The sequence below is a fragment of the Diabrotica virgifera genome, chromosome 8 (assembly GCF_917563875.1).
Source record: "Diabrotica virgifera virgifera chromosome 8, PGI_DIABVI_V3a".
Lineage (NCBI taxonomy): Eukaryota > Metazoa > Arthropoda > Insecta > Coleoptera > Chrysomelidae > Diabrotica > Diabrotica virgifera.
Genome location: NC_065450.1, coordinates 90,807,679 through 90,828,271, shown reverse-complemented (window position 1 = coordinate 90,828,271; position 20,593 = coordinate 90,807,679). Strand labels below are relative to the sequence as shown.

At 31.6% G+C, this 20,593-nt stretch overlaps 2 protein-coding genes across 4 annotated transcripts in view; one reads left to right on the top strand and one right to left on the bottom strand.

Moving 5' to 3' along the window:
* LOC126890538 (major facilitator superfamily domain-containing protein 1-like) overlaps window positions 1–20,593 on the top strand; it is a 180,148-nt gene that overhangs the window by 68,270 nt on the left and 91,285 nt on the right. For all 3 annotated transcript variants that reach the window (XM_050659545.1, XM_050659544.1, XM_050659546.1), the window contains exon 3: window positions 202–327. In XM_050659545.1, the coding sequence (XP_050515502.1) occupies window positions 202–327 (126 nt within the window). The remainder of the gene's footprint in view (window positions 1–201; window positions 328–20,593) is intronic.
* Window positions 7,074–9,381, bottom strand: LOC126890539 (uncharacterized). The gene is made up of 2 exons (XM_050659547.1): window positions 8,870–9,381; window positions 7,074–8,619 (listed from the first exon to the last, which is right to left on the bottom strand). Exons 1-2 carry the CDS (start codon window positions 9,159–9,161, stop codon window positions 7,871–7,873), a joined length of 1,041 nt encoding a protein of 346 aa, XP_050515504.1. The 5' UTR covers window positions 9,162–9,381; the 3' UTR covers window positions 7,074–7,870.

Sequence of the window (20,593 nt, the reverse complement as noted above, 5' to 3'; positions counted from 1 at the left end):
TGTTTACATATCCATACCAGTGTGAATTTTACTACACGTAATTTGCCGTGTAAAGACAGAAAAAGTATAGATAACCGTAAAATATTTGCGAATTATGTACCGATGGCATTAAGCAAAGCAATTACCAACTTCATAACTAAAAGGCGTAAAATTTAACATAACTTGTAATTTTTTAATTCGTTTTTCTGTCTTTAATTTCAGAGTGTTTGGTATAAGATGGGGAACAATTGTCTATATGAGTTTAACTCTTCTCGGACAATTAATTTTTGCTACAGCTGCCACAACTGGTCAATATTGGATGATGCTTATTGGGCGATTCGTTTTCGGGTGAGTTGTTTTTATTTCAAGTATTTTAAACACTGCTACGACTGTACTAACCCTTAACACTGCTACGACCTTAACACATATCTGTCCGAATACCACATTGAATAAGTGCACAAGTGACACGCAAGTGCATAAGTCTTACACTTTAACACAAATGTAGATGCTTTAAATATATGTAGATGGTTGCTTTGATTTTTAATTCGAGTCTCATCATTCTCCTAAACCTATTTTGTGGTCTACCACTCATCAGGGAGACTTATGAAACTCATAACTGAGCAGAAATGATATGCCTGGTAAATGTTATTTTCTATGAGTGTGTGTACAGTAAATAATGGGTCTTTAGTGCCAATACCTTTTCTAAATCCCAGTTGGTCTCCTGTTAACCTATCATCTAGTTTTTTTTAGACAAGTTCATGTATTACTCACAAAGATTTTTGAAACATGGTCCATCAAGCTGATCCTACTATATTATTCAAATTTGATTGCGTTGTAGGCCTGGATCCCGCGTACCAAAAAAAGTTGATTAATAGCATGCTGAAAATTTATCAATAGCTTAACGGTGTCTAGTCGGACAAACTTTGATGTACGAGAACACTGGAACAGGGGGAGTTTTAATTGTGGAACAGTTTAAAAATTTGGAACGTCAGATTACGAAAACGTCCCATGTATTTTGTCGGACAGTACATTAAATTGATTTGTTACCCTTTCATTAAACTCTCATGTAAAAATCAAACTGCTATTACTAACCAACATAATTCCTGTCATTTGACATGTTCTTCGTGTTCCACTCATTATAGCCCAGTTGGTGATAAACACCAGTCTAATTTTTGCATGAGAGTTTAATGAAATGGTAACAAATCAATTGGAAATTCTGTCCGACAAAATACATGGAACGTTTTCGTAGGCTGACATTCCAAATTTTTAACCTGTTCCACAATTAAAACTTCCCCTCTGTTCCAGTGTTCCCATACATCAAAATATGTCCTACTAGACAGCGTTAATCTAGTAACAAATTTTCAGTTTGCTATTAATCAATTTTTTTTGGTACGCGTGATAAAGGTCTATTGGGTCTTTAGATGTTGGGATGAACACATATGTATCTTAGCCATTATTTCGAAATTTCCCCAGCATGTTAGATTTTATTGAATAACTGTACTAGGATATCATTACGGTTCTCTGTTATATTATATTCTTCCCATCTATTTATTTTCTCTGCACTTTCAATTATTCTTTTGTTATTTTTGTCCATTTATATTCTTCCCATCTATTTATTTTCTCTGCACTTTCAATTATTCTTTTGTTATTTTTGTCCATTAGTTTCCAATACCTTTTTTCTTTTATATTATGCCAACTGCTTTAATTTTCCTGGTATGTATGTTCAAGCTGTTGTTTTTCTAATACATACTTCTATTTCTTTACATTTTTCTGATGGCCACAATTATTACTTAGCTTCTTTGATTTTTTGTTTGATTGTTTTAGTATTGTTCGTTTTTAGTTTTGTATTTTCTTCTTTCTATGTTTTAAAGCGGTTTTGATAAATAACTCAAAAACTATAAAAAAAAGTTTTTACAAAAAAACCAATAAATGATCGAATAAATCCCTTACTTGAAAAACTTTTTAATATTAATTCAAAGTGAGTTATAGGTAATTGAATGTACATACCTATATTTTTTTTTCGATGAGTAGTCAAATCTAAGTATTAAGCTTAAATAACGGGAAAACGATGCATTTTATAAAATATACTTACTAAACACTTGTCAAAGTACTCAGGAATACCTATCAAATGAGCTCCAGAAGAAGTTGTTAGCATCAACGTTAAGTAAGTTATGATGAAAATAAAAATGTTTTAGGAAAATGTGAAAAATACAACATACCTACACCATTGATTATAAACACACACATAGATACCTCACTCTAAGGTAAAAACGAATTCAGTGTTAAACTCCGCCTACTTACACCTCTTTACCCCTCAAGCCTAAGTACTACCTGACTGTATGGTGGCGACATTAATTGAAATCTTTGCCAAGATTGAAAAATAAATTTGAGTTACCTGCTCCAGCCATTGTCCAGTGCAATAGACGACAATATAAGGGTGGCATTCAGCATTTTCACAGATAATTTTAACGTGCTTGTAATCTATATTATGGAATTCCGATTTTACTTCAGAAAAACGCTAAAAATTGATTAATGAAAACAGTAGAGGATTTTTAAAAATTATTTATTTATTAATACACTACAAAGGAATAACAAAATATAAAATACATAATAAAATTAGCAGTGATAAATTACATGTCATGTACATTACTTTTTTGTAACTTTTCAAACAAATTAATTTCCAGAATTGATGCAAACTAAAATATTTCAAGCTAAGATACATAATTTATTTCCAGATTTAGTCCATTCACTCACGGTAAAATATTGCAAAAAACCTCCTAATTTTAAAGAATCGCTTGGATTGACATGAAATTTGGCTTACGCCTAGCTAAGATGTCAAAGAAAAACAAATGATGTACCGATGTGTGCTTTGGCCCTATGGTTCAGTATCACCCCTTCTCGGGAGTGAAAAAATATATGTTCAAGATAAGTTCAGAAGTGCCTAAAATCACTAATTCTAAGCAACTTTTGTTCTATAGAGTTTTTTCACTACGTCAATACTTATTTCGAGTTATTGAAAAATAAGTTCTTTTTCGTCAAATTCCATGTTGAATATTTCAACGTGAAATAATAAAAAAAATGAAGCACTTTTCGACGAAAACTCATTACAACTTTTTTTAAAGTGTTTAAAAAAGGTTTATTTATATTATTTTTGTTAAGTTTCTAGCGTCAAAAGTAAGCAAGTTATGATCAAAATATATTTGGTTCCTATTTTTTTGTTAAAAAATCGTGAAAATCACCCCCTAATTAGCATCCTAAATGAAATTAATCGTTACAACTTCACAAGATCACAACTTGCTTTACTCGTGTATGTATTGTTTCATCGGTTCAAAGTGGAAATTTTTGAAGGAGCTCTAGTTGAAAGGGCTTGAACTAGTCAAAAATCACGAGTGTATGCAAATTTTGAACAGCCACATCTTAACCAATTTTTGCCTTACAGAAAAACAAAAAATCCAAAATATTCAGAAAAGCAAAACCTACATTTTTTTACTCTTTGTGATTTTTGGTGTCACTAATAAATTTTAAGTTATTTTGAAAAAAACATTTTTTTCAAAATAAAAAAAAATGTTAAAAAATAAGCCCTTTGAACAAATGAAACTTACAGATCAGTATAAATAATACATAAGTAAAGTAACTTGGGAAGCGGTAACGATTAATTTGATTTAAAATGCTAAGTGGGGGCTGATTTTCCCGAGTTTTTTTGACCAACTTTATTTTGAGCGTAACTTACTTTTTATGCTAGAAACTTATTAAAAAACAAAAATGAATATTTTTTTGAACACTTTAAAAAAGTCGTACTGAGTTTTCCCCAAAAAGTGTAAACTTTTTTGGTTATTTCACGTTGAAATATTTGCTTTGAAATTTGACAGATATGAAACTATTTTTCATTAGTTACAACTTTGCTTCTACTGGGTCTAGAGAGTTCATACATATACCATTTTTTTCTCTTTTTAGAAGCTATATTTTTACTGGAAACCTTTTTTTCGGTAAAATACATATTTACTTTTTAAGTTATTTGCAAAAACCCACCTAAAAAGTGTTTCTTTTTGTTGAAAAATGAACATATTTACTCGCAAATACCTCGAAAAGTATTAACTTGCTTAGAATTACTTTTCTTCTTTCCTATATGTATTCCAAAATTTCGTGTCAACCCAAGCGGTTATTTAAAATTTGGAGTAAAAACCGTGATTCAATGGTATTATTGGTTTCTATTATAGTTTTCTACTGTAGTTTTATAAAATAGTTTTAGCTATAGTTTTATAATAGTTAAGATTATATTTAGAAAATTGTATCATGTTGTGACTGGCTGTATGGCATTTACCAATGCCAATTAAATAAATAAATAAAAATTTTATAAAACTAGACAATAATACAACTACAGCTAAATTAATCGCAATAGTTGAAGTATTCAAATATCTACATTATTAATTTACCGAAAATAAAACCTAATATATAGCTATAAATTTTTACAAAATAACTGCAAATATCTAGGAACCTGGGTAAATAAAAACTATGACCAATGTATCTATTAGAGAAATCAGGACACGCATTGAAATTGCAAGACAAGCATTTATAAAAATGAAAAAAATGTTTGTTAATCGAGATCTTCCTCTGTAGCTGAGGATAAGAGCCTTAAGATGCTACGTGTTCTCGACTTTGTTACATGGAATGGAAAGCTAGACACTAAAAGTAGACAATATAAATAAGTTGGAAGCATTTGAGATGTAGTGCTATAGAGGGATTTTGAAAATACCTAGATCTAACGAGTTACAAATGCAAAAGTATTAAGAAGGTTACAATGTTACAAAAGGATTGCGAGGTGATAAAGAACATCAATACAAGAAAGCTGGATTTAGGCCAAATTACCAGAGGAGCGAAATATGAGATATTAGGCTCATAATGCAAGGTAAAATTAAGGGTAAAAGATCCATAGGTAGAAGAAGAATTTCCTGACTGAGAGACTTAAGAGAGTGGTATAGTTGCAGCTCAATAGATATTTTCAAAGCAGGCGCCAATAAGGTACGGATAGCTGTAGTGATGGCCAACCTTCGATATGAGAAGGAACTTCGACAAGAAGAAGAGGATATAAATGTTGTTCTGATAGTAACATTGTACTACAAAAAATTGACAATTTATCTAGAAAAGGCAATATAGAAGTCTGTGCAAAATAAGAAATTGTACTGAGGTGAACTAAAATCAATATGATTTACTGTTCGATCGCATACTTTTTACATTTAAAAATTATCTAAGGACTTTCTAGAATTAAGACATCGATGTTTTAAAAAAAAGTAGTGGTGAGTACCAAATACAATAGATTATTATCTTTCTTTGAAAAAATACCACAAATTCCCAACGTTCAAAATGAATAATTTAAGTACATACATATCTTGATAAAGTGACAGGGAATTTCCAACATATAAATAGTTGAAGGCCATTTGCCTAGGAACAATAGGTAAAAGCTGGATTAAACAGACAGGATTAGAAAGTTTAAAACATCACTAATGAGATCATATTTAAAAACAAAGTAAATAAGTATATTTGAATGTTAATTCTTTTCAAACTAAGATCACAGTATAAAGAGGGAACCTCTATATACTGTGATAAGATTGTAAAATTAAAATATTGGGAAAAAAAGATATATATTTATTATTTCTTTTTCTGAAGAAGTACTTTCATTGTTGACAATATTGAAACATTTTATTATTATTAAAAGTCGAGAACAATTAAAAACCACGTTAATATTTATATGAAAGTGCTTTAAAAATGAAGGTATATGACTCTTGAGAAGAATTAATATTTTTTAACAAACTTGGTATACGACTCATAATATCTGACATCTGATTCTTTTATTTTTAGTTTTGAGACATGCAAGTTTTTATCAATAATACATTTTTCCCTAAACTTAATAAAAAAGTTTTCTATATGATTCCAAGGTTTTAAGACAAAGCTAATAGTGTAGTTTAACATACAGTTAAGTCCACGGTTATTTACCCGTGCGTCATTCATACCCGGCGAGATAAAACATATACTTTTTATCTAGCATCATTCCCTTCCACGCATGAAACTAAAGACAAACCAGCTACCGCCTGTTATTAAGTAAAAACACATGTTATTTTTATGAACGCATTAAAATCAGTACATTGAAAAGATCTAGGTAGAAAAAAAGACGTTTTCATATTTTAAATACAATTTGTGACGTTTCTGGTTTGTTTACTTTTGTGGCTGTCAGTCTGTTGAATTTTTTGTGTTTACTTGTCGAATTTTTGCATTTTGATGTTTGTTTACCTTTACTTTTATCGAAAATAAGTAATTTTCTGTGAATCTTTTCCCTTTTAGTTTTCTGTTTGCTTTCATTAACGTTATACCACTGACAAGTTTTAAAAAGTTTGATTTTTACCAAAAATTTTATAATTTTCCTTTTATGGTCTTCGCAGCTTTTAAACCAATTAGTAGTTTTAAGCCATAAAATATGGTTAGTCACATAGGTTTCAATTTTTTCGAAAACTGCATTATCTACTTTAAATAAATTAAAAGCCTCGTGAAACGTTTCTAACAATATTGTAGTAATAGTAACAAACAAATCTGATGGTCTCTGAAGAAACTTTATTTCTTCATTTGCGCCATAATCTCTGAAAAGTAACATTAATTCGTGTTTCTGTAATATAATTTTGTTGTCTTTTAGCAAGTCTTCCTGGCATTTACTACAATTCAAGTTCTTTATAATCTTATAGTAAATATAACCAGCGACATATGTAACAGCACACGTTTCTAAATTTGTTATGCTACATTTGCTGGAATGTGCCGTGCTTAAAATTTGGTTGTCATTATTTTCCTTTTGCATGTCTAAAGATTGTTCTACATGAACTGTTTGGGTTTCAATGGACTCGTCAGATATTTCGACGCTGGTTACTTCGTGGGTTAAATCTAAATTATCAGTTTGTGCTATTTCACAATTTCCATTGTCTAAAGCAATTTTTAGTTTAATATTTGTGTTATGCTTAATGGCAATTCTTAACTGACTAACACTAGGTGTTGGATTGTAACCACCCCGATTGCGCACAATAGAGAAAAAAATTTCTAGAGGATCTTGGTTCAGAAAAGATGTTAAAAGATATGACACATTATATTTTTGAAGTTCCTCCCACAAACATAAAACTGACAAAATTGTCCACTGAAAGCCGTGTAGACAGTGAATATTATTTCTCTCTTTCTGATTTTCAAAAACTTTAATTTTTTTAAAATATTCTAAACCTGCTTTTAAGTTTTCAGTTGACTTGCTTAAAGTTGACATTGGCTTTCTGTTTGGGTTACTATCACTACAATATTTGCTGTTAAGACCATCAAAAATATTATTTATAATTTTTAAAAATTCGGCAGTATGAGGAGCCGTTTTGGTGTGTAACTGGCCTACAGATTTTGCTGTTGATATTGCTGAGGCAACTGAGTTGGAAAAAATTTGGGCTGCTAATTTTACACGCATTTTTTGGAAATTATTAGGGTTTATGTGAACGTCTGTTATTTTCACCATGCATCGTGCTCTCACATTGGTTCTATCGATGTTGTATGTGTATTCAATATCTTGCCACGATATCTGGTTAGAATCGGCAAAAAACGTCAACTTTTTGTTAAGAAAATTATTTCTTAGACTTTTTAATAAGTGGGGTGTATCAAAAACAGTGAAAATCCTCTGATTTCCTATTTCTATTGCAGGCTGATCCTTACATGCGCCTAACAGCTTAAATAAAGCTCTATTATTAGATGCTTGATCACACACTAACACTTTTGGTATATACCCAATATTTTGTAATTTTGAAACAACTTCAACTACAATGTTTTTTAAGTTGTCGCTATGTATTGGACCACCTGTATCAAAATAGCAAATCGGAATCTTTCAGTTATGTAGCAAGCCGCGCATCATGAAAACCAAACCTGTGTTGGCAAGTTTGTTTGTTCTTCCTAAAGCACCTAAATCTTGAAACCCTTCTATAATGTCATCTAATTTATTGTGCTCCAATTTTTTTTTCAAAGAAATTTCATCAAACATTAACACACAAATTTTTTCCAACTCATCCATTGTCTCTGCTTTTTTCTTCAACTTGTCAATTAAGGAAGTGTTTAAACCAGTTCTTAATTTTATGACACGCAACCAACTTTGAATTGTTTTTACTGAAGGTAATATAAAGTTAAGAGATCTAATTAAAAATTTGTAACAACTAGGAGACTTATAATAAATGGCCAGAGCTAAATCCTTTTCATTGTGACTCCATTGTGAACGAGTTTTGTGTGAAAACTGCATATTAACAAATGTGTGCACGTATTTGCTTTTATTTTCTAACAGTACCTGTAACCTGAATTTGGTTGCCGATTTTTTGTTTTTTGTTGTTCTTCTACAACGCCGACTGTTCTTCTGACGGCACTTCTTCTTTAAAGCACTTACTTGATACTCCAATTTTTTTACCTTCTCCGTCAATTCAGTTTCAAGTTTTGTGGGCAAATTAATTTCAAAACTGGAAATATCACTGAGACTACTACTTGATCTCTTAGGCGATGGAGTTGACCTAACCATACAATCGTCACTTGTAGATCTTTTACGTTTCGTACCGCAATAAACGTATGTAGAGCATACTGGTGGGATATCACCTAAAATAGGTGTAATCATTGAAATGTATGTGTAATTTTAATTAAAGCAAAACAAGCATCATCATTATTTCTGGAGTGATAGTAACAACGCATTCATATTTAAAAAAAATCTCTTTTGATTTAATTGTATAAAAATATTTAAATCATTCAATATCCACTGATTTTATATAAAATATATTTTAATAGTAGTATTCTCATTGACAAAGCGCATTAGGCAAACATAAAAATATTTATAAAATTGAGTACTCACCTAAATCAGTTGTTAACTGTGTAAATTTTAGAGGAACAGCATTTTTCCTTAATAACTTTCTTTGGCCACTTTGGTAAATATATTCCACTGCAAAATGATGCTGGCAAATTACCCTCTGTTTAAGGTCAGTGATATCCATCAATAAAATATCAATGTTCCCGCAGTTTTTTTGCCAAATTTTTGTACGCTCTACGTCTTTCAGTGGAAATTTAAAGAAAGATATATTATTATTTGTTCCATCGTTTCTTTCAAAACATCCCGCGTAAACACACTTATGAGTTACAGAGGCCATTTTGTCTAAAATATGAGTCCTTTTTTTTATAAAATTCCGCTCTAATTTGTCACAACACCTGCCTGTCACAGATAATACACCTATAGGGTAAGTTCGGCCCTGACACTACTCCTACCTCCTCGCAAGTCAGAGAGAGAATGAGAAATCTCGATACGGTTTTCGAGTAGCGCCATCTAGTTTTTGATACGTCTTTCGGTTACCAAGAGGTGAGCTATCTATGGTGTTTTTAATCAATGCCTACACCATTACCACAAAAATTAAAATTTTAGTTGTCCCTATTCGCTGTGTGCACGTACTTGGAGGGGATACGAGAAACGATCGTACGCGAGTCGCGGAGAAACCTTGCAACTTTCTAATATTTCTTAAAGATTTCATATATTGTCAAATTGACATATATTTCTGTCATTGAAGAAAATGGGATTTCGCAAATTAGTCCAAGTAATGAAGCTTAAAATAGTACAAAACCTCGCAATTTTTACAGAATGGATCGATTTGCTTGAAAATTTGAGAATAAGTAGTGGATAGTCCAAGGATCAAAATCTATATCATGCCGAAAGGCGCTTTTACCGTGGGGGTGGTTCCACCCCTGAGATGGGGTGGAAATTATTTATTATATTTTAATCACAAATGTTGGTAAAAACATTCATTCTTAGCAAAAAACGTTCTATACATTTTTTTTTATAAAATTGATAGTTTTCGATTTATTCGCTATCATAAGTGTTGGTTTTATATCGAAAAAGTCAATGTTTTTAATAAGTTTTCTGCTAATAACTCCAAGAGTTTTATCAAAACAACTTTACTCAACAAAAATGTACCTTTTGAAAAAATAAACAAAAACGTACGCGTTCAAACTAATTTAAACTATTAAAAATATCTATCTCCAGAAATAAAAAAAGTCTCTAGCTCAAATATTAAGTGACTTATGCTGAAATGAATGTCAGTTCCTTTATTTTTCAGCGAAAAAGTGATCGGATGCAGCCCCCTAATTACCACCCTAATTAAAATTAGTAATTGACCTTATTTGGTCTTCTTTGTTTATGTGTTATTAATGGGTTCTAGAAGTTTGACCGACATAGAATAATTAGTTTTTAAATAAATGGAGTTAAAAGCGAATAACGAATTTTTGTAGTTTGGAAATAAATGGCCTTTTCTTCAGAATAGAACGATTGGCATCAGAGATACGAAAAAATGTTTAATTCCCAAAAACCTGGTTTGTAAAAATTTTTTATACAGCAAAATTTGAGTGAGCTATTGACAATTAAAACTTGTAATAACATGCAAAATCACCTTTACCAACTGTTTCAAAGTCACTTCTTTTTGTGACTAAGGATTGTAAAAAGATTTAATATAAATAGGCTCATAGATCTCATAAAAACCTACAAAATTCTTTTTTACCAAACTTTCCAAGATAAAAAATTAAAAAGTTACGGTGAAGAAATCAATATATTTTTTTGAAAAAAAAAAAGAAGAAATCATGTTTAATATGAAATTGTATTTTATTTAATTTCCAAGAAATTGGTTTGAAAAAATTTTTTCTACGGCAAAAATTGAGTGAATCGTAAATGAGTATATCATCGAAAAACATTGATTTTTTAGATATAAAACTAACACTTTCGCTATACAATAAATCGAAAACTATTAATTTTATCAAAAAAATGTATAGAACGTTTTTTACTTAGAATGAATGTTTTTATTAACTTTTGTGGTCAAAATATAATAAAAAAAGAATGTGTGTGTACTTTGTACGCACGTAAGAAGTTATACTTCTATTATAATATAATTTCAACGAAATAAATATACCTACTTAACAGTTACAATACAAAAAATTAACAATAATTACCAAAAATGAACCAAAACTTAACAATGCCAAATATTAAAAAAAAGTATGAATCGTCCGGGATTTGAACCCGCAATCTCGCGATTTTTTGATCTCTGGTCCAATGCTCTACCAACAAGGCCATCAAGCCGCATGCGACTTACCTTTCAGATATACATAATTATACATCACGGTGACAAGTGAAATAAAAATAGATGTTTTATTATTTTACGCCCAAGGAAGACAAATCCAAAGACACAAAATTATAATAAAAAACCTTTTAAACCACCTTTTTCAAATTGCGCAAGTTGTATTATTAATATTAATGTTAATAAATGAAATATAAATATTTTGACGTTTCACAATTTGACAATTCACTTTTAACTGCAGTGCCCTAAAAAATTTAAAGTACTAGTGCCTTAAAGTAGCATTTTTAACGCTCCTATGGAGTCCTAAAAATTGCATTTTTAACACGTTTGTAGAAAAATATATTTAAAAACACCAATATATTTTTTCCACGCCTTTTCTGGACTGATACATACATAAATTAAGACATTTTGAAGTATAACTTCAAAAATATAATATGAAAACTATTTAAAAAGGCAGTATAACTATTAACTAACCTTTGTTGTTTCTCTTCCCACAAATTTTAAAACGCAACAACCACACATAACCAAACCGTCAACTGTCCAAACCACAGCTGCGCTACAGCTGCCATATTGGATAATTTTTGACATGTTATTTGAACATCCAATCAGAACAAAGTTATAATGCGCATGCGCCCGGATCGTAGGTTTTAACATATAAAAATTCACCCTCATATCGCGCGTAAAGTAGTATAACTTCAAAAATGTTCACCCCCGAGATGGGCTGGCAACCACCCCTATGGTAAAAGCGCATTTCGGCATCATATAGATTTTGATCCTTGGACTATCCACTACTTACTCTCAAATTTTCAAGCAAATCGATCCATTCTGTAAAAATTGCGAGGTGAAAAGCTTCGGTTCCTGGACTAAATGCTGTGTTATAAATTGTAAAAATTATATGTTGCTCCACAATATTGACATGATGTGCAATTATTAAAGTGAATTTAATTAATTGTATTTTGCTTGTATTTTAATAATTAATTTTATTTACTGCATACCTACAATGTTTACGTTTTAATAACATAACCTCAGTCTTACTTTTTCTTCTTATTCTTTTTTTGGACTATGGTTTTGACAATTATCCAGAACCAGGACTAATACAATTGGCCAATATAATTAAAAGTGCTAAAAATGTTGCTGAGCTATGAAACCAGGTGTCGTTCTTCCGAACTTGCGCGGTTCCAATAAGGCTTTCTTTATTTTAGCATAAGTAATGACCTCAAAAATTTTGATCGGTTTAGAATGCATATATTTAAAAAATAATATAATAAAAGTATGTATAATATGTTATAGAATGCATCGTTTTGCCGTTATTTAAGCTTGAATCATTGCTTAAATATTTAGATTTGAGTACTCTATCGATTTGTGGGTTTATTTTTAATAAAATAATTTTCACCCCCCAAGAAGGGGTGGCATCCACCCACAGGATAATACCGCAAATTGGCATCATGTGTGTCGTTCTTTGAGGTGTCCTATAACCACTCACCAATTTTCATGAAAATCGATGGTGGATCACCGAAACCGAAAGTAATAGTTGATTTTTACTTTCATGTAGTATTTATTATTGTTTAATAAATGGTGTCTATTAGTCTACTCTTAATTTCAATTTGACTGTAGGTACATAACATTTTTTTTCGTTATAAATTTTTATTTACAATCAACTTCTTAAGAGTTTTAAGTAAATTCGAATTAAATTTTTAAGATAGGAAGGAAGAGCATACAATAATGCTCCACCTTATAGGTTTATTTCACTGTTGTATTAAATCTTGTGACCACGTTCGCTGGACTCTTCTGATTATTGGTCCATTCTGGTAGAGATGTTCAATCAGTTCGTTGTCATGGTTTCTTGTTCGACTTTCACGGATGGTCGCTGCCAGCTGTATTTCATCTCTATAAAGGGAATATTCAGATCATTGTGAATTGTGAGATTACAGACATACCAGGGTGCGCCAGTAATTGATCTAAGGACTTTCGATTGAAATCGGTGTATGGTTGTGATGTGTGTTAATTTAGCGCATCCCCAGAGATGGATACCGTACATCCAAATGGTTTCAATATGGTTTTGTATAGGAGTAATTTGTTATTTAATGACAATTTGGATGTCCTGCCAAGGAACCAGTACATTTTTCTGAAGTTGAGATCCAACTACCTGCGTTTCATTTGGATGTGTTTATTCCATGTTAGCCTTAGGTACAAAACTTAACCGTTTCTTTTTTATTTATCAAAAATCCTTAATATTGTCGAGCCACTGCAAGTTTTGCGTAATATCATCCAAATATATTATGTTCCTACAAAAATGTATTCTTTTCTTTGTAAAAATCTGTATACAATTTAAATCGCCAAGTATCTAAAAAAGATTAAGGCGCCAAGATAACATTTGTAAATGATCATTTAATAGACAATAAATATTTGCTCAACAATAGATATTTGTGAAAGTTAATATTGACAAACTCTTCATTATAATGATTGCATTTTTGTAACCCACTGCACCAGATTTGCTTTTACATCTAAACAGTTCATCTGTGTTTTTAAGAATTGTGAATATTATTTTACAGAAAATTTAGGCTGTAGGAAAATTTTCTTTAACGAATTCCAGAGAACGGCAGTTCTCGCCAGTGGCGCACAACCCTACATGCGTACTACCATACCTACCCTGCATAGCCCTACATGCAACACTATTATATACACGAAATTGAAAATTGGGCCAAAGCAAATCTTAAAGTTTAGGAAAAGACTCGCCTATCCATATGTTAACCATCTATTTTGGTCCAAGGGTGTGGATTTTACGGCACTTCTCATTTTAGTTCTTTTTTTAGTTCTAGTCCCCAAAACCCCCAAACATTTCGAAAATTTAAGTCCAACTTTTGCGACTTCTGATAGCACTGATCATTACCTTTCCAACGCATGTCTAATTTTAAAAATCGGTTATACCATTCAAAAGTTACCGAGCTCAGAAATATGACTCAATTTCTATTTAAAAAGAGGAAAATGTTTGATTGTATGTATGTATGTATGTGTGTGGAAAAGTCAAGGGCGGATCCAGGGAGGGGGCTATGGGAGCCATGGCCCCCTCCGAGAATTTAAAAAATAGGTATTTAAATTTAAATATTTGCAGTTCAAATGTTTTTAATTTCAAACACATATACAGTGATGAGCGCGCTAATAACCGGCAAAATAGCATAAAAGATGGAAAACGTATTAAGTTTTGAGATAAAAAGAAATAAAACTAGTCGAGCTGGGAAATTTAGCGATATTAACCTATTAATTTACATCATATTACATCGTATCGGACGAGTTTGGCAAATACTTCTGTCACAGTGACATTTTTAGTTGACATACTTATCTGATACGTGTAAAGCTGGGAAACAATATAATGTAAATAAAAAGGTTACTATCGCTAAATTTCCCAGCTCGACTAGTTTCATTTCATTTTATCTCACAACTTAATACGTTTCCCATCTTTTGTGCTATTTTGTCAGTTATTAGCGCGCTCATCACTGTATATGTACAAAACAGGGGATACATATGTTTTCTGGGCTAGAATTGAACAAAGGCAGTAACGGAAGCTTCAAGAATGACAGGATGTTTTATAAACCAAAATGTTGATAATTTTACAATTGCAAATTGTTAGAATGACCTTGACAGCCATCAAAATCTTATCAATTTCCATTTTCTATACACACAAAGAATAAAAACGAAATGAAGCGTTACTTGGGTCACTAGTACTTAGAACAAAGGAGTTGGTTGGTATTTCCGCACAGTCAAAAGGAGTTGTTTTACAAGTATTGCGTTTTATTTTTCTAATGAAAAATATGGTCACAATAAAGAGGTGACAGCCCAAAGCCTTGTCACGAAACCTTTAACATCTTTCGCCAAACTCATGAGCAAGGACGGAGCCATACAAACCCATGAAAAAACATCATACCACAAAGAGTACGTTCAGGTTGAGCTGGATTTTCTACAAAGTTATCGCAACCCTCAAAAGTCAGTCATTAATCAGATAGACTCTCAGAGGTCTAAACAGATACAAAAAAAATAAAGAAAGGCTTCGACCAATAGTAGGGTCTATAGTGTCCTTAGGTCGACAAAATATTCCTTTAAGAGACCATCGTGATGATGGCCTTCTGCTTCTGGACGAAGATGCTGGACCTAGCAATGAGGGGAACTGTTAAGGTTTAAAATCGCATTGGTATCAGGAGATGATTCTTAAATAACACCTATCCACAGCATCTTCCTGAGCAACATATATTAGTAGCATAAGTCGAAATCAATTAATAACATGCTGGGACGAAGAAATAATTGAACACAGACATAATGAATCAGGTTCAAAGTGCAAATTATTACTCTGTCATATTTGACGAAACGACCGACGTATCACACGTGGAACAGCTCTCTCTAAATTTGAGATACATACACAATAACAACATTCGTGAAGACTTTGTCAAGTTCATTGACGCTTATGAGAACCTAAAAATAATTAGTGAAAATCAAGAAAGAGGGAAAGAATAAGAACAAAGCCTGACAGGATAAGCATTGGGAAAAATAATATTAAACTTGTTGAAAGAACTGCACTTGGATCCGAAGAAATATGTAGGAATAGGTACTACGGCGGGAATGGTGAGTTTTAAACCTTACACACAGTAAAAGTGTGTGAAAAGTGCCTTAAAATTCACCATTGTAACCCTAATTTTTAAAAATTACCCCTCGTACCTCCTCCCACCCCTCCCCCAAAAAAAATCATGGCCCCTCCCGAAAATCGGTCTTGGATCCGCCCTTGGGAAAAGTTACACCGATCTGAATTTTCTTTTCTGTGTTTAAATATATATGTGGTATACAGGGTGTTTGGTAAAGAATGGGCCATAGCTTAACCTCAGGTTTCTGAGGTTAAAATAGACCGATTTAAGCTAACTTACCTTGGTACAAAGTTTATGATAACCGAGATACAGGGTGTCAAAGTTAAACTTTTTTTTTATTTATTATTGAATATTTCCTGACAGGTATGAGATATTAACATGGAATTTGGTATGTGGGGGTTTTTTGGGTCGAGAAAACTAAATTCCCTACCAAAAATTATGTATTGCCCAGAGGGCGCCACATACGCCTTTCAGCACTCATTTATTACGTTCATTTTTTTATCCCTCACTCTGTATAATTTTAACATTAAAATTTTTATTCTCCTATTAGTTTTACTTCAAATAGGTATACTTTTTTCATCTCCCTAAACTCAACCGTTTTCGAGATAAACGCATTTTAAATCTGCGATACACCATCATTTTTAGCATAATATCATTGTAGTTACACCCGAAAAATAACTTAAAACCATAATAATTGTGCCAATTCTCAAATTTATGTCATTGCATCGCAAATTTCATTTGAAGAAATTTACGATACATTTTTGGATAATTTTATGGTTTTAAGATATTTTTCGGGTGTAACTACAATGATATTATGCTAAAAATGATGGTGTATCGCAGATTACAAATGCGTTTATCTCGAAAACGGTTGAGTTTAGTGAGATGAAAGAAGTATACCTTTTTTAAGTAAAACTAATAGGAGAATAAAAATTAATGTCAAAATTATACAGAGTGAGGGATAAAAAAAATTGAAGGTAATAAATAAGTGCTGAAAGGTGTATGTGGCGCCCTCTGGGGCAAAAACACCCTGTATAAACGATTCAGAACCGATGTAGTTTGTGACTTTTGACCACATTTGCAAATATACCAAATCAATAGCATTGAATTAAGCTTTCAAATGGTGCCTAAGCGATCAGGATCAGATATGCACACGGTTCAGTATAGCCGAAAAACTGAAAAAGTTGAAAATTTTGGTTTTTCGACAGTTGTTCAAAATTTAAACCTACGAAATGCGTCAATAACTGAGCGTTTGTAGGAGGACTCTAGACACGTCTAACGGTGCATACCTCATATCTGGGAAAATTCGAATTTTTAGGTTATAGGCTTCAAAAATATGATCAAATCTATTTCATACGGGAAAAACGATTTTTCAAGCTCAATACTTCCTTTAATACCTTCAGTTATCATATTTGACCTTGGATGCATCAGGTACTATTTGAAGACCTAAGTGAAAGAAGGGGATATGTTACAAAGCCTACCTTTTGAGATATGGACAGTTAAAAGTTTTTATTCCTTTACTTTTATTATGAAAATATTTTAACTATTTAGAATGGGAAATAAGCCACAATATTATTAAAAAATGATTTTTATTAACGTTTCGACGCCCAAATCGGGTGCCGTTGTCAAAATACAAAATACTATTTTGTATTTTTAAAGCTTATTTCCCATTCTAAATAGTTAAAATTGTAAAAATGCCACAAGAAAATAGCTTCAGAACAACATTATGAAAATATTGTTTGTGTTATTTGGTTTTATTTATATTGCTACATATAAGCATTCCTTTACATATAATGTTGATTATTTCATTCATAGGAGATTCTGACCAATAGAAAGCTACAGAAATCTGAATTAAATCGATTATTTTTTTCACCTGTCAAATTCTGACGTTTTTGCTTTTTCAGCCAATCAACACGCGTCGTTCTAGCCAATCATTGAGTGTAATACTGATAAAACAGCCTCTTCCTTGATAAAACAGTCTCTTCCCTGATAAAACTTAAGGTACCCTAAATTTAAAAATATAAAATAATTTATCTATAACCTACTTGAGACATTTATCCTAGTTGTCTTAAAAATATTTCACAGATGCCTGTATTTACTAATAATACATATTGGTTCACAAAATAATCTTTTCAAATACCACTCGTCCTCTAAATTTTGCTTGATAAATTTTTTCGTTTTCATACTTAAACTTCTTTATTTAGGGTAAAATCACTCAAACAAACCGAAATGGATAAAATCACTCGTCCTTCGGACTCGTGATTTTATCATTCGGTTGTTTTCGTAATTTTACCAAATAAAGAAGTTTTCGTGAAAACAAAAAAATTTATCGATAAAATTTAGAGGACTCGTGGTATTACCTTTGATAATTTTTGATAATCTCCCGTCGTTAAGTATATTACGTCAGATGCCCTTCGTTTCTACGAAAAAATACATTCAGTGACATTAATGACAATTAATGTTTTAAAAATTATAAAAGTGATGACTTTCAATCGTCAAATATTTATAAAAACTGTGTGTTTAATGGTACTTACATAAATAAATTACAATAAAATTTTGGTTTTGAACAGTTTTATTCATGAAATAATCGCAACAAATTGCACTCGACCTCTGAAATTAATATAGAATTTCAGAGCTCTTGTGCAATTACTACTGATTATTTTTTTTTATTTTTAGTATTTTTTTTAATAAATAAAAACTGTACATACCGCCTATTTCCATTAATTTTAGTTTGTATAACTATCCTTTATCTGAATGGATGAAGGGGGTATGTTGCACGAAACAATACTCTATATTTCGTTTTACAGAAATTTATGTAATTGAACACAAAATAATCTTCTTCTTCATGTGCCGTGCTCGACTATTGAACGTTGGCTATCAAATTGGCTATAGGAATTTTGTTGATGGCAGCTCGGTAAAGGGATGCAGAGGATCTGTTAAACCATTCTCACAGGTGTCTAAGCCATGACGGTCTTCCTCGACCTGGCCTTTTGTCTTCCGTCTACCTTGCCTTATATTATTAAATGGAGTATATTATACAGAGTGAGTTTTATGTATGGAAAGCCTTAATTATCTCGGAACGGCTTGCATGATTTTTTATAGATTTTGGTGACAAAGGGTTTTCTAATGCGGCCGATATTATAGTGGCAGTTACATTGTTGTCAGATCTTCCGTTTTTCTGAAAATCTAATGCACTTTCTTATTTCAAATGGAACACCCTGTATATTTTTACATTTTGAATTCCTTAAGAAATTATTTTTTGTGTTATATTCCCTGTACCTAAATGCCATAATTTCGGAGTTATTTAGCTACATTTATTTACAAAAAATTTTAAACAAATTTAAAAAATCAATTTTTTCAACCCGGGTACATTATTTTAAGTTCTTTTGATCATTGGAAACAAAAAGGGTCTTTTGTAATTTTTCTCTAAAGTTAATAGTTTTCGAGTTATAAACAATTTAAACCTGAATAAGACAAAAAATGTTTCATACCTCCTTTTTCCATTCAAGAATCGTATTTTACATACATGATAGTGAAGTTACATACCACCTTCATTCACTAGAAAACTCAATATTTAAAAAAAATGTTACATAAATTTGGAAATGTTGCTTTCCATAGTTAAAACTGATTCTCCACGCCCACTTTTGATTTTTTGCGAATTTTCTGGAAAAATTTCCTCTTTACTATTTTCGTTACTTCTTGTACCTAAAACGAATTTCACTTCGTTAGGTCTGACACTCACTGTACCTAGCACAGCATACAAGCGGCACAAGTTAGGGTGTACCAAACATACAGTCACAGCGCACGCTATGACTTGCGTGTATCTAACTTTTTGATTTGCGTACAAGTTAGCGTGCACCTAGACACAGCGGCGTATATCTAACTTTTTGATTTGCGTACAAGTTAGCGTGCACCTAGACACAGCGGCGTGTATCTAACTTTTTGATTTGCGTACAAGTTAGCGTGCACCTAGACACAGTGCGAAAAAAAAGTATTAGGATGGTTGAGATATGAACTCGGATTGTGCTATTACAAGTTTAGTGTCGTAACCACTAGATCATTTGGGAAATAATGCGAAAAAAGACCATTTGTAACGCTTAACTTGTAATCGAGAAACATTACATTTAAGCTCATTCGTTTAATTTATAAAAAATTTTTAAAAACTCCTGTTACAAGAATAAAAAACCGCAAAACGGCGTAAAAATGAGTGGCGCATACAATATTCCTACTACAAAAGAGCTGATATGAATATTACGTGACGCGAAAATGTATTTTCATTTGATGGAAAATGGAATTGTAGTTTTATTTGGAAGATTTTTACATAATATCTGCTAAATTTGAAGTAAAACGCGCCACAAAAGAGCTTCAAACTGCAAAATGTATCAAAGTTACTCTTTTGTGGCGCGTTTTACTTTAAATTTAGCAAATTATTATGGAAAAACTTTCAAAATATAACTAGAATTTTATGTTCCATCAAAATGAAAATACATTTTTGCGCCACGTAATATTCATATCAGCTCTTTTGTAGCTGGAATATTGTATGCGCCACTTAGTCGAGGAGATGAAGCTGGAAAAATGGCAAAACCTCGCTATTTTTTCGTCCAGCATCGATTTGTACAACAATTTGGGATTAGGCTCATTTCACCCTCTAGTTCATTTTCTATATTGAGCCGTTGTACGTTCTTGGTTTTTTAAGGGTGAAAACTACCCCTAATTGTAAAAAATTATAAAATAACATTTTAAACTTTAATATTGTCAACATTGGCTTCTTATTATGTAGTTACATAATGATTGTTTTGTGCCTTAAAATATAATATCACAATATTTCAACCCTTAAAA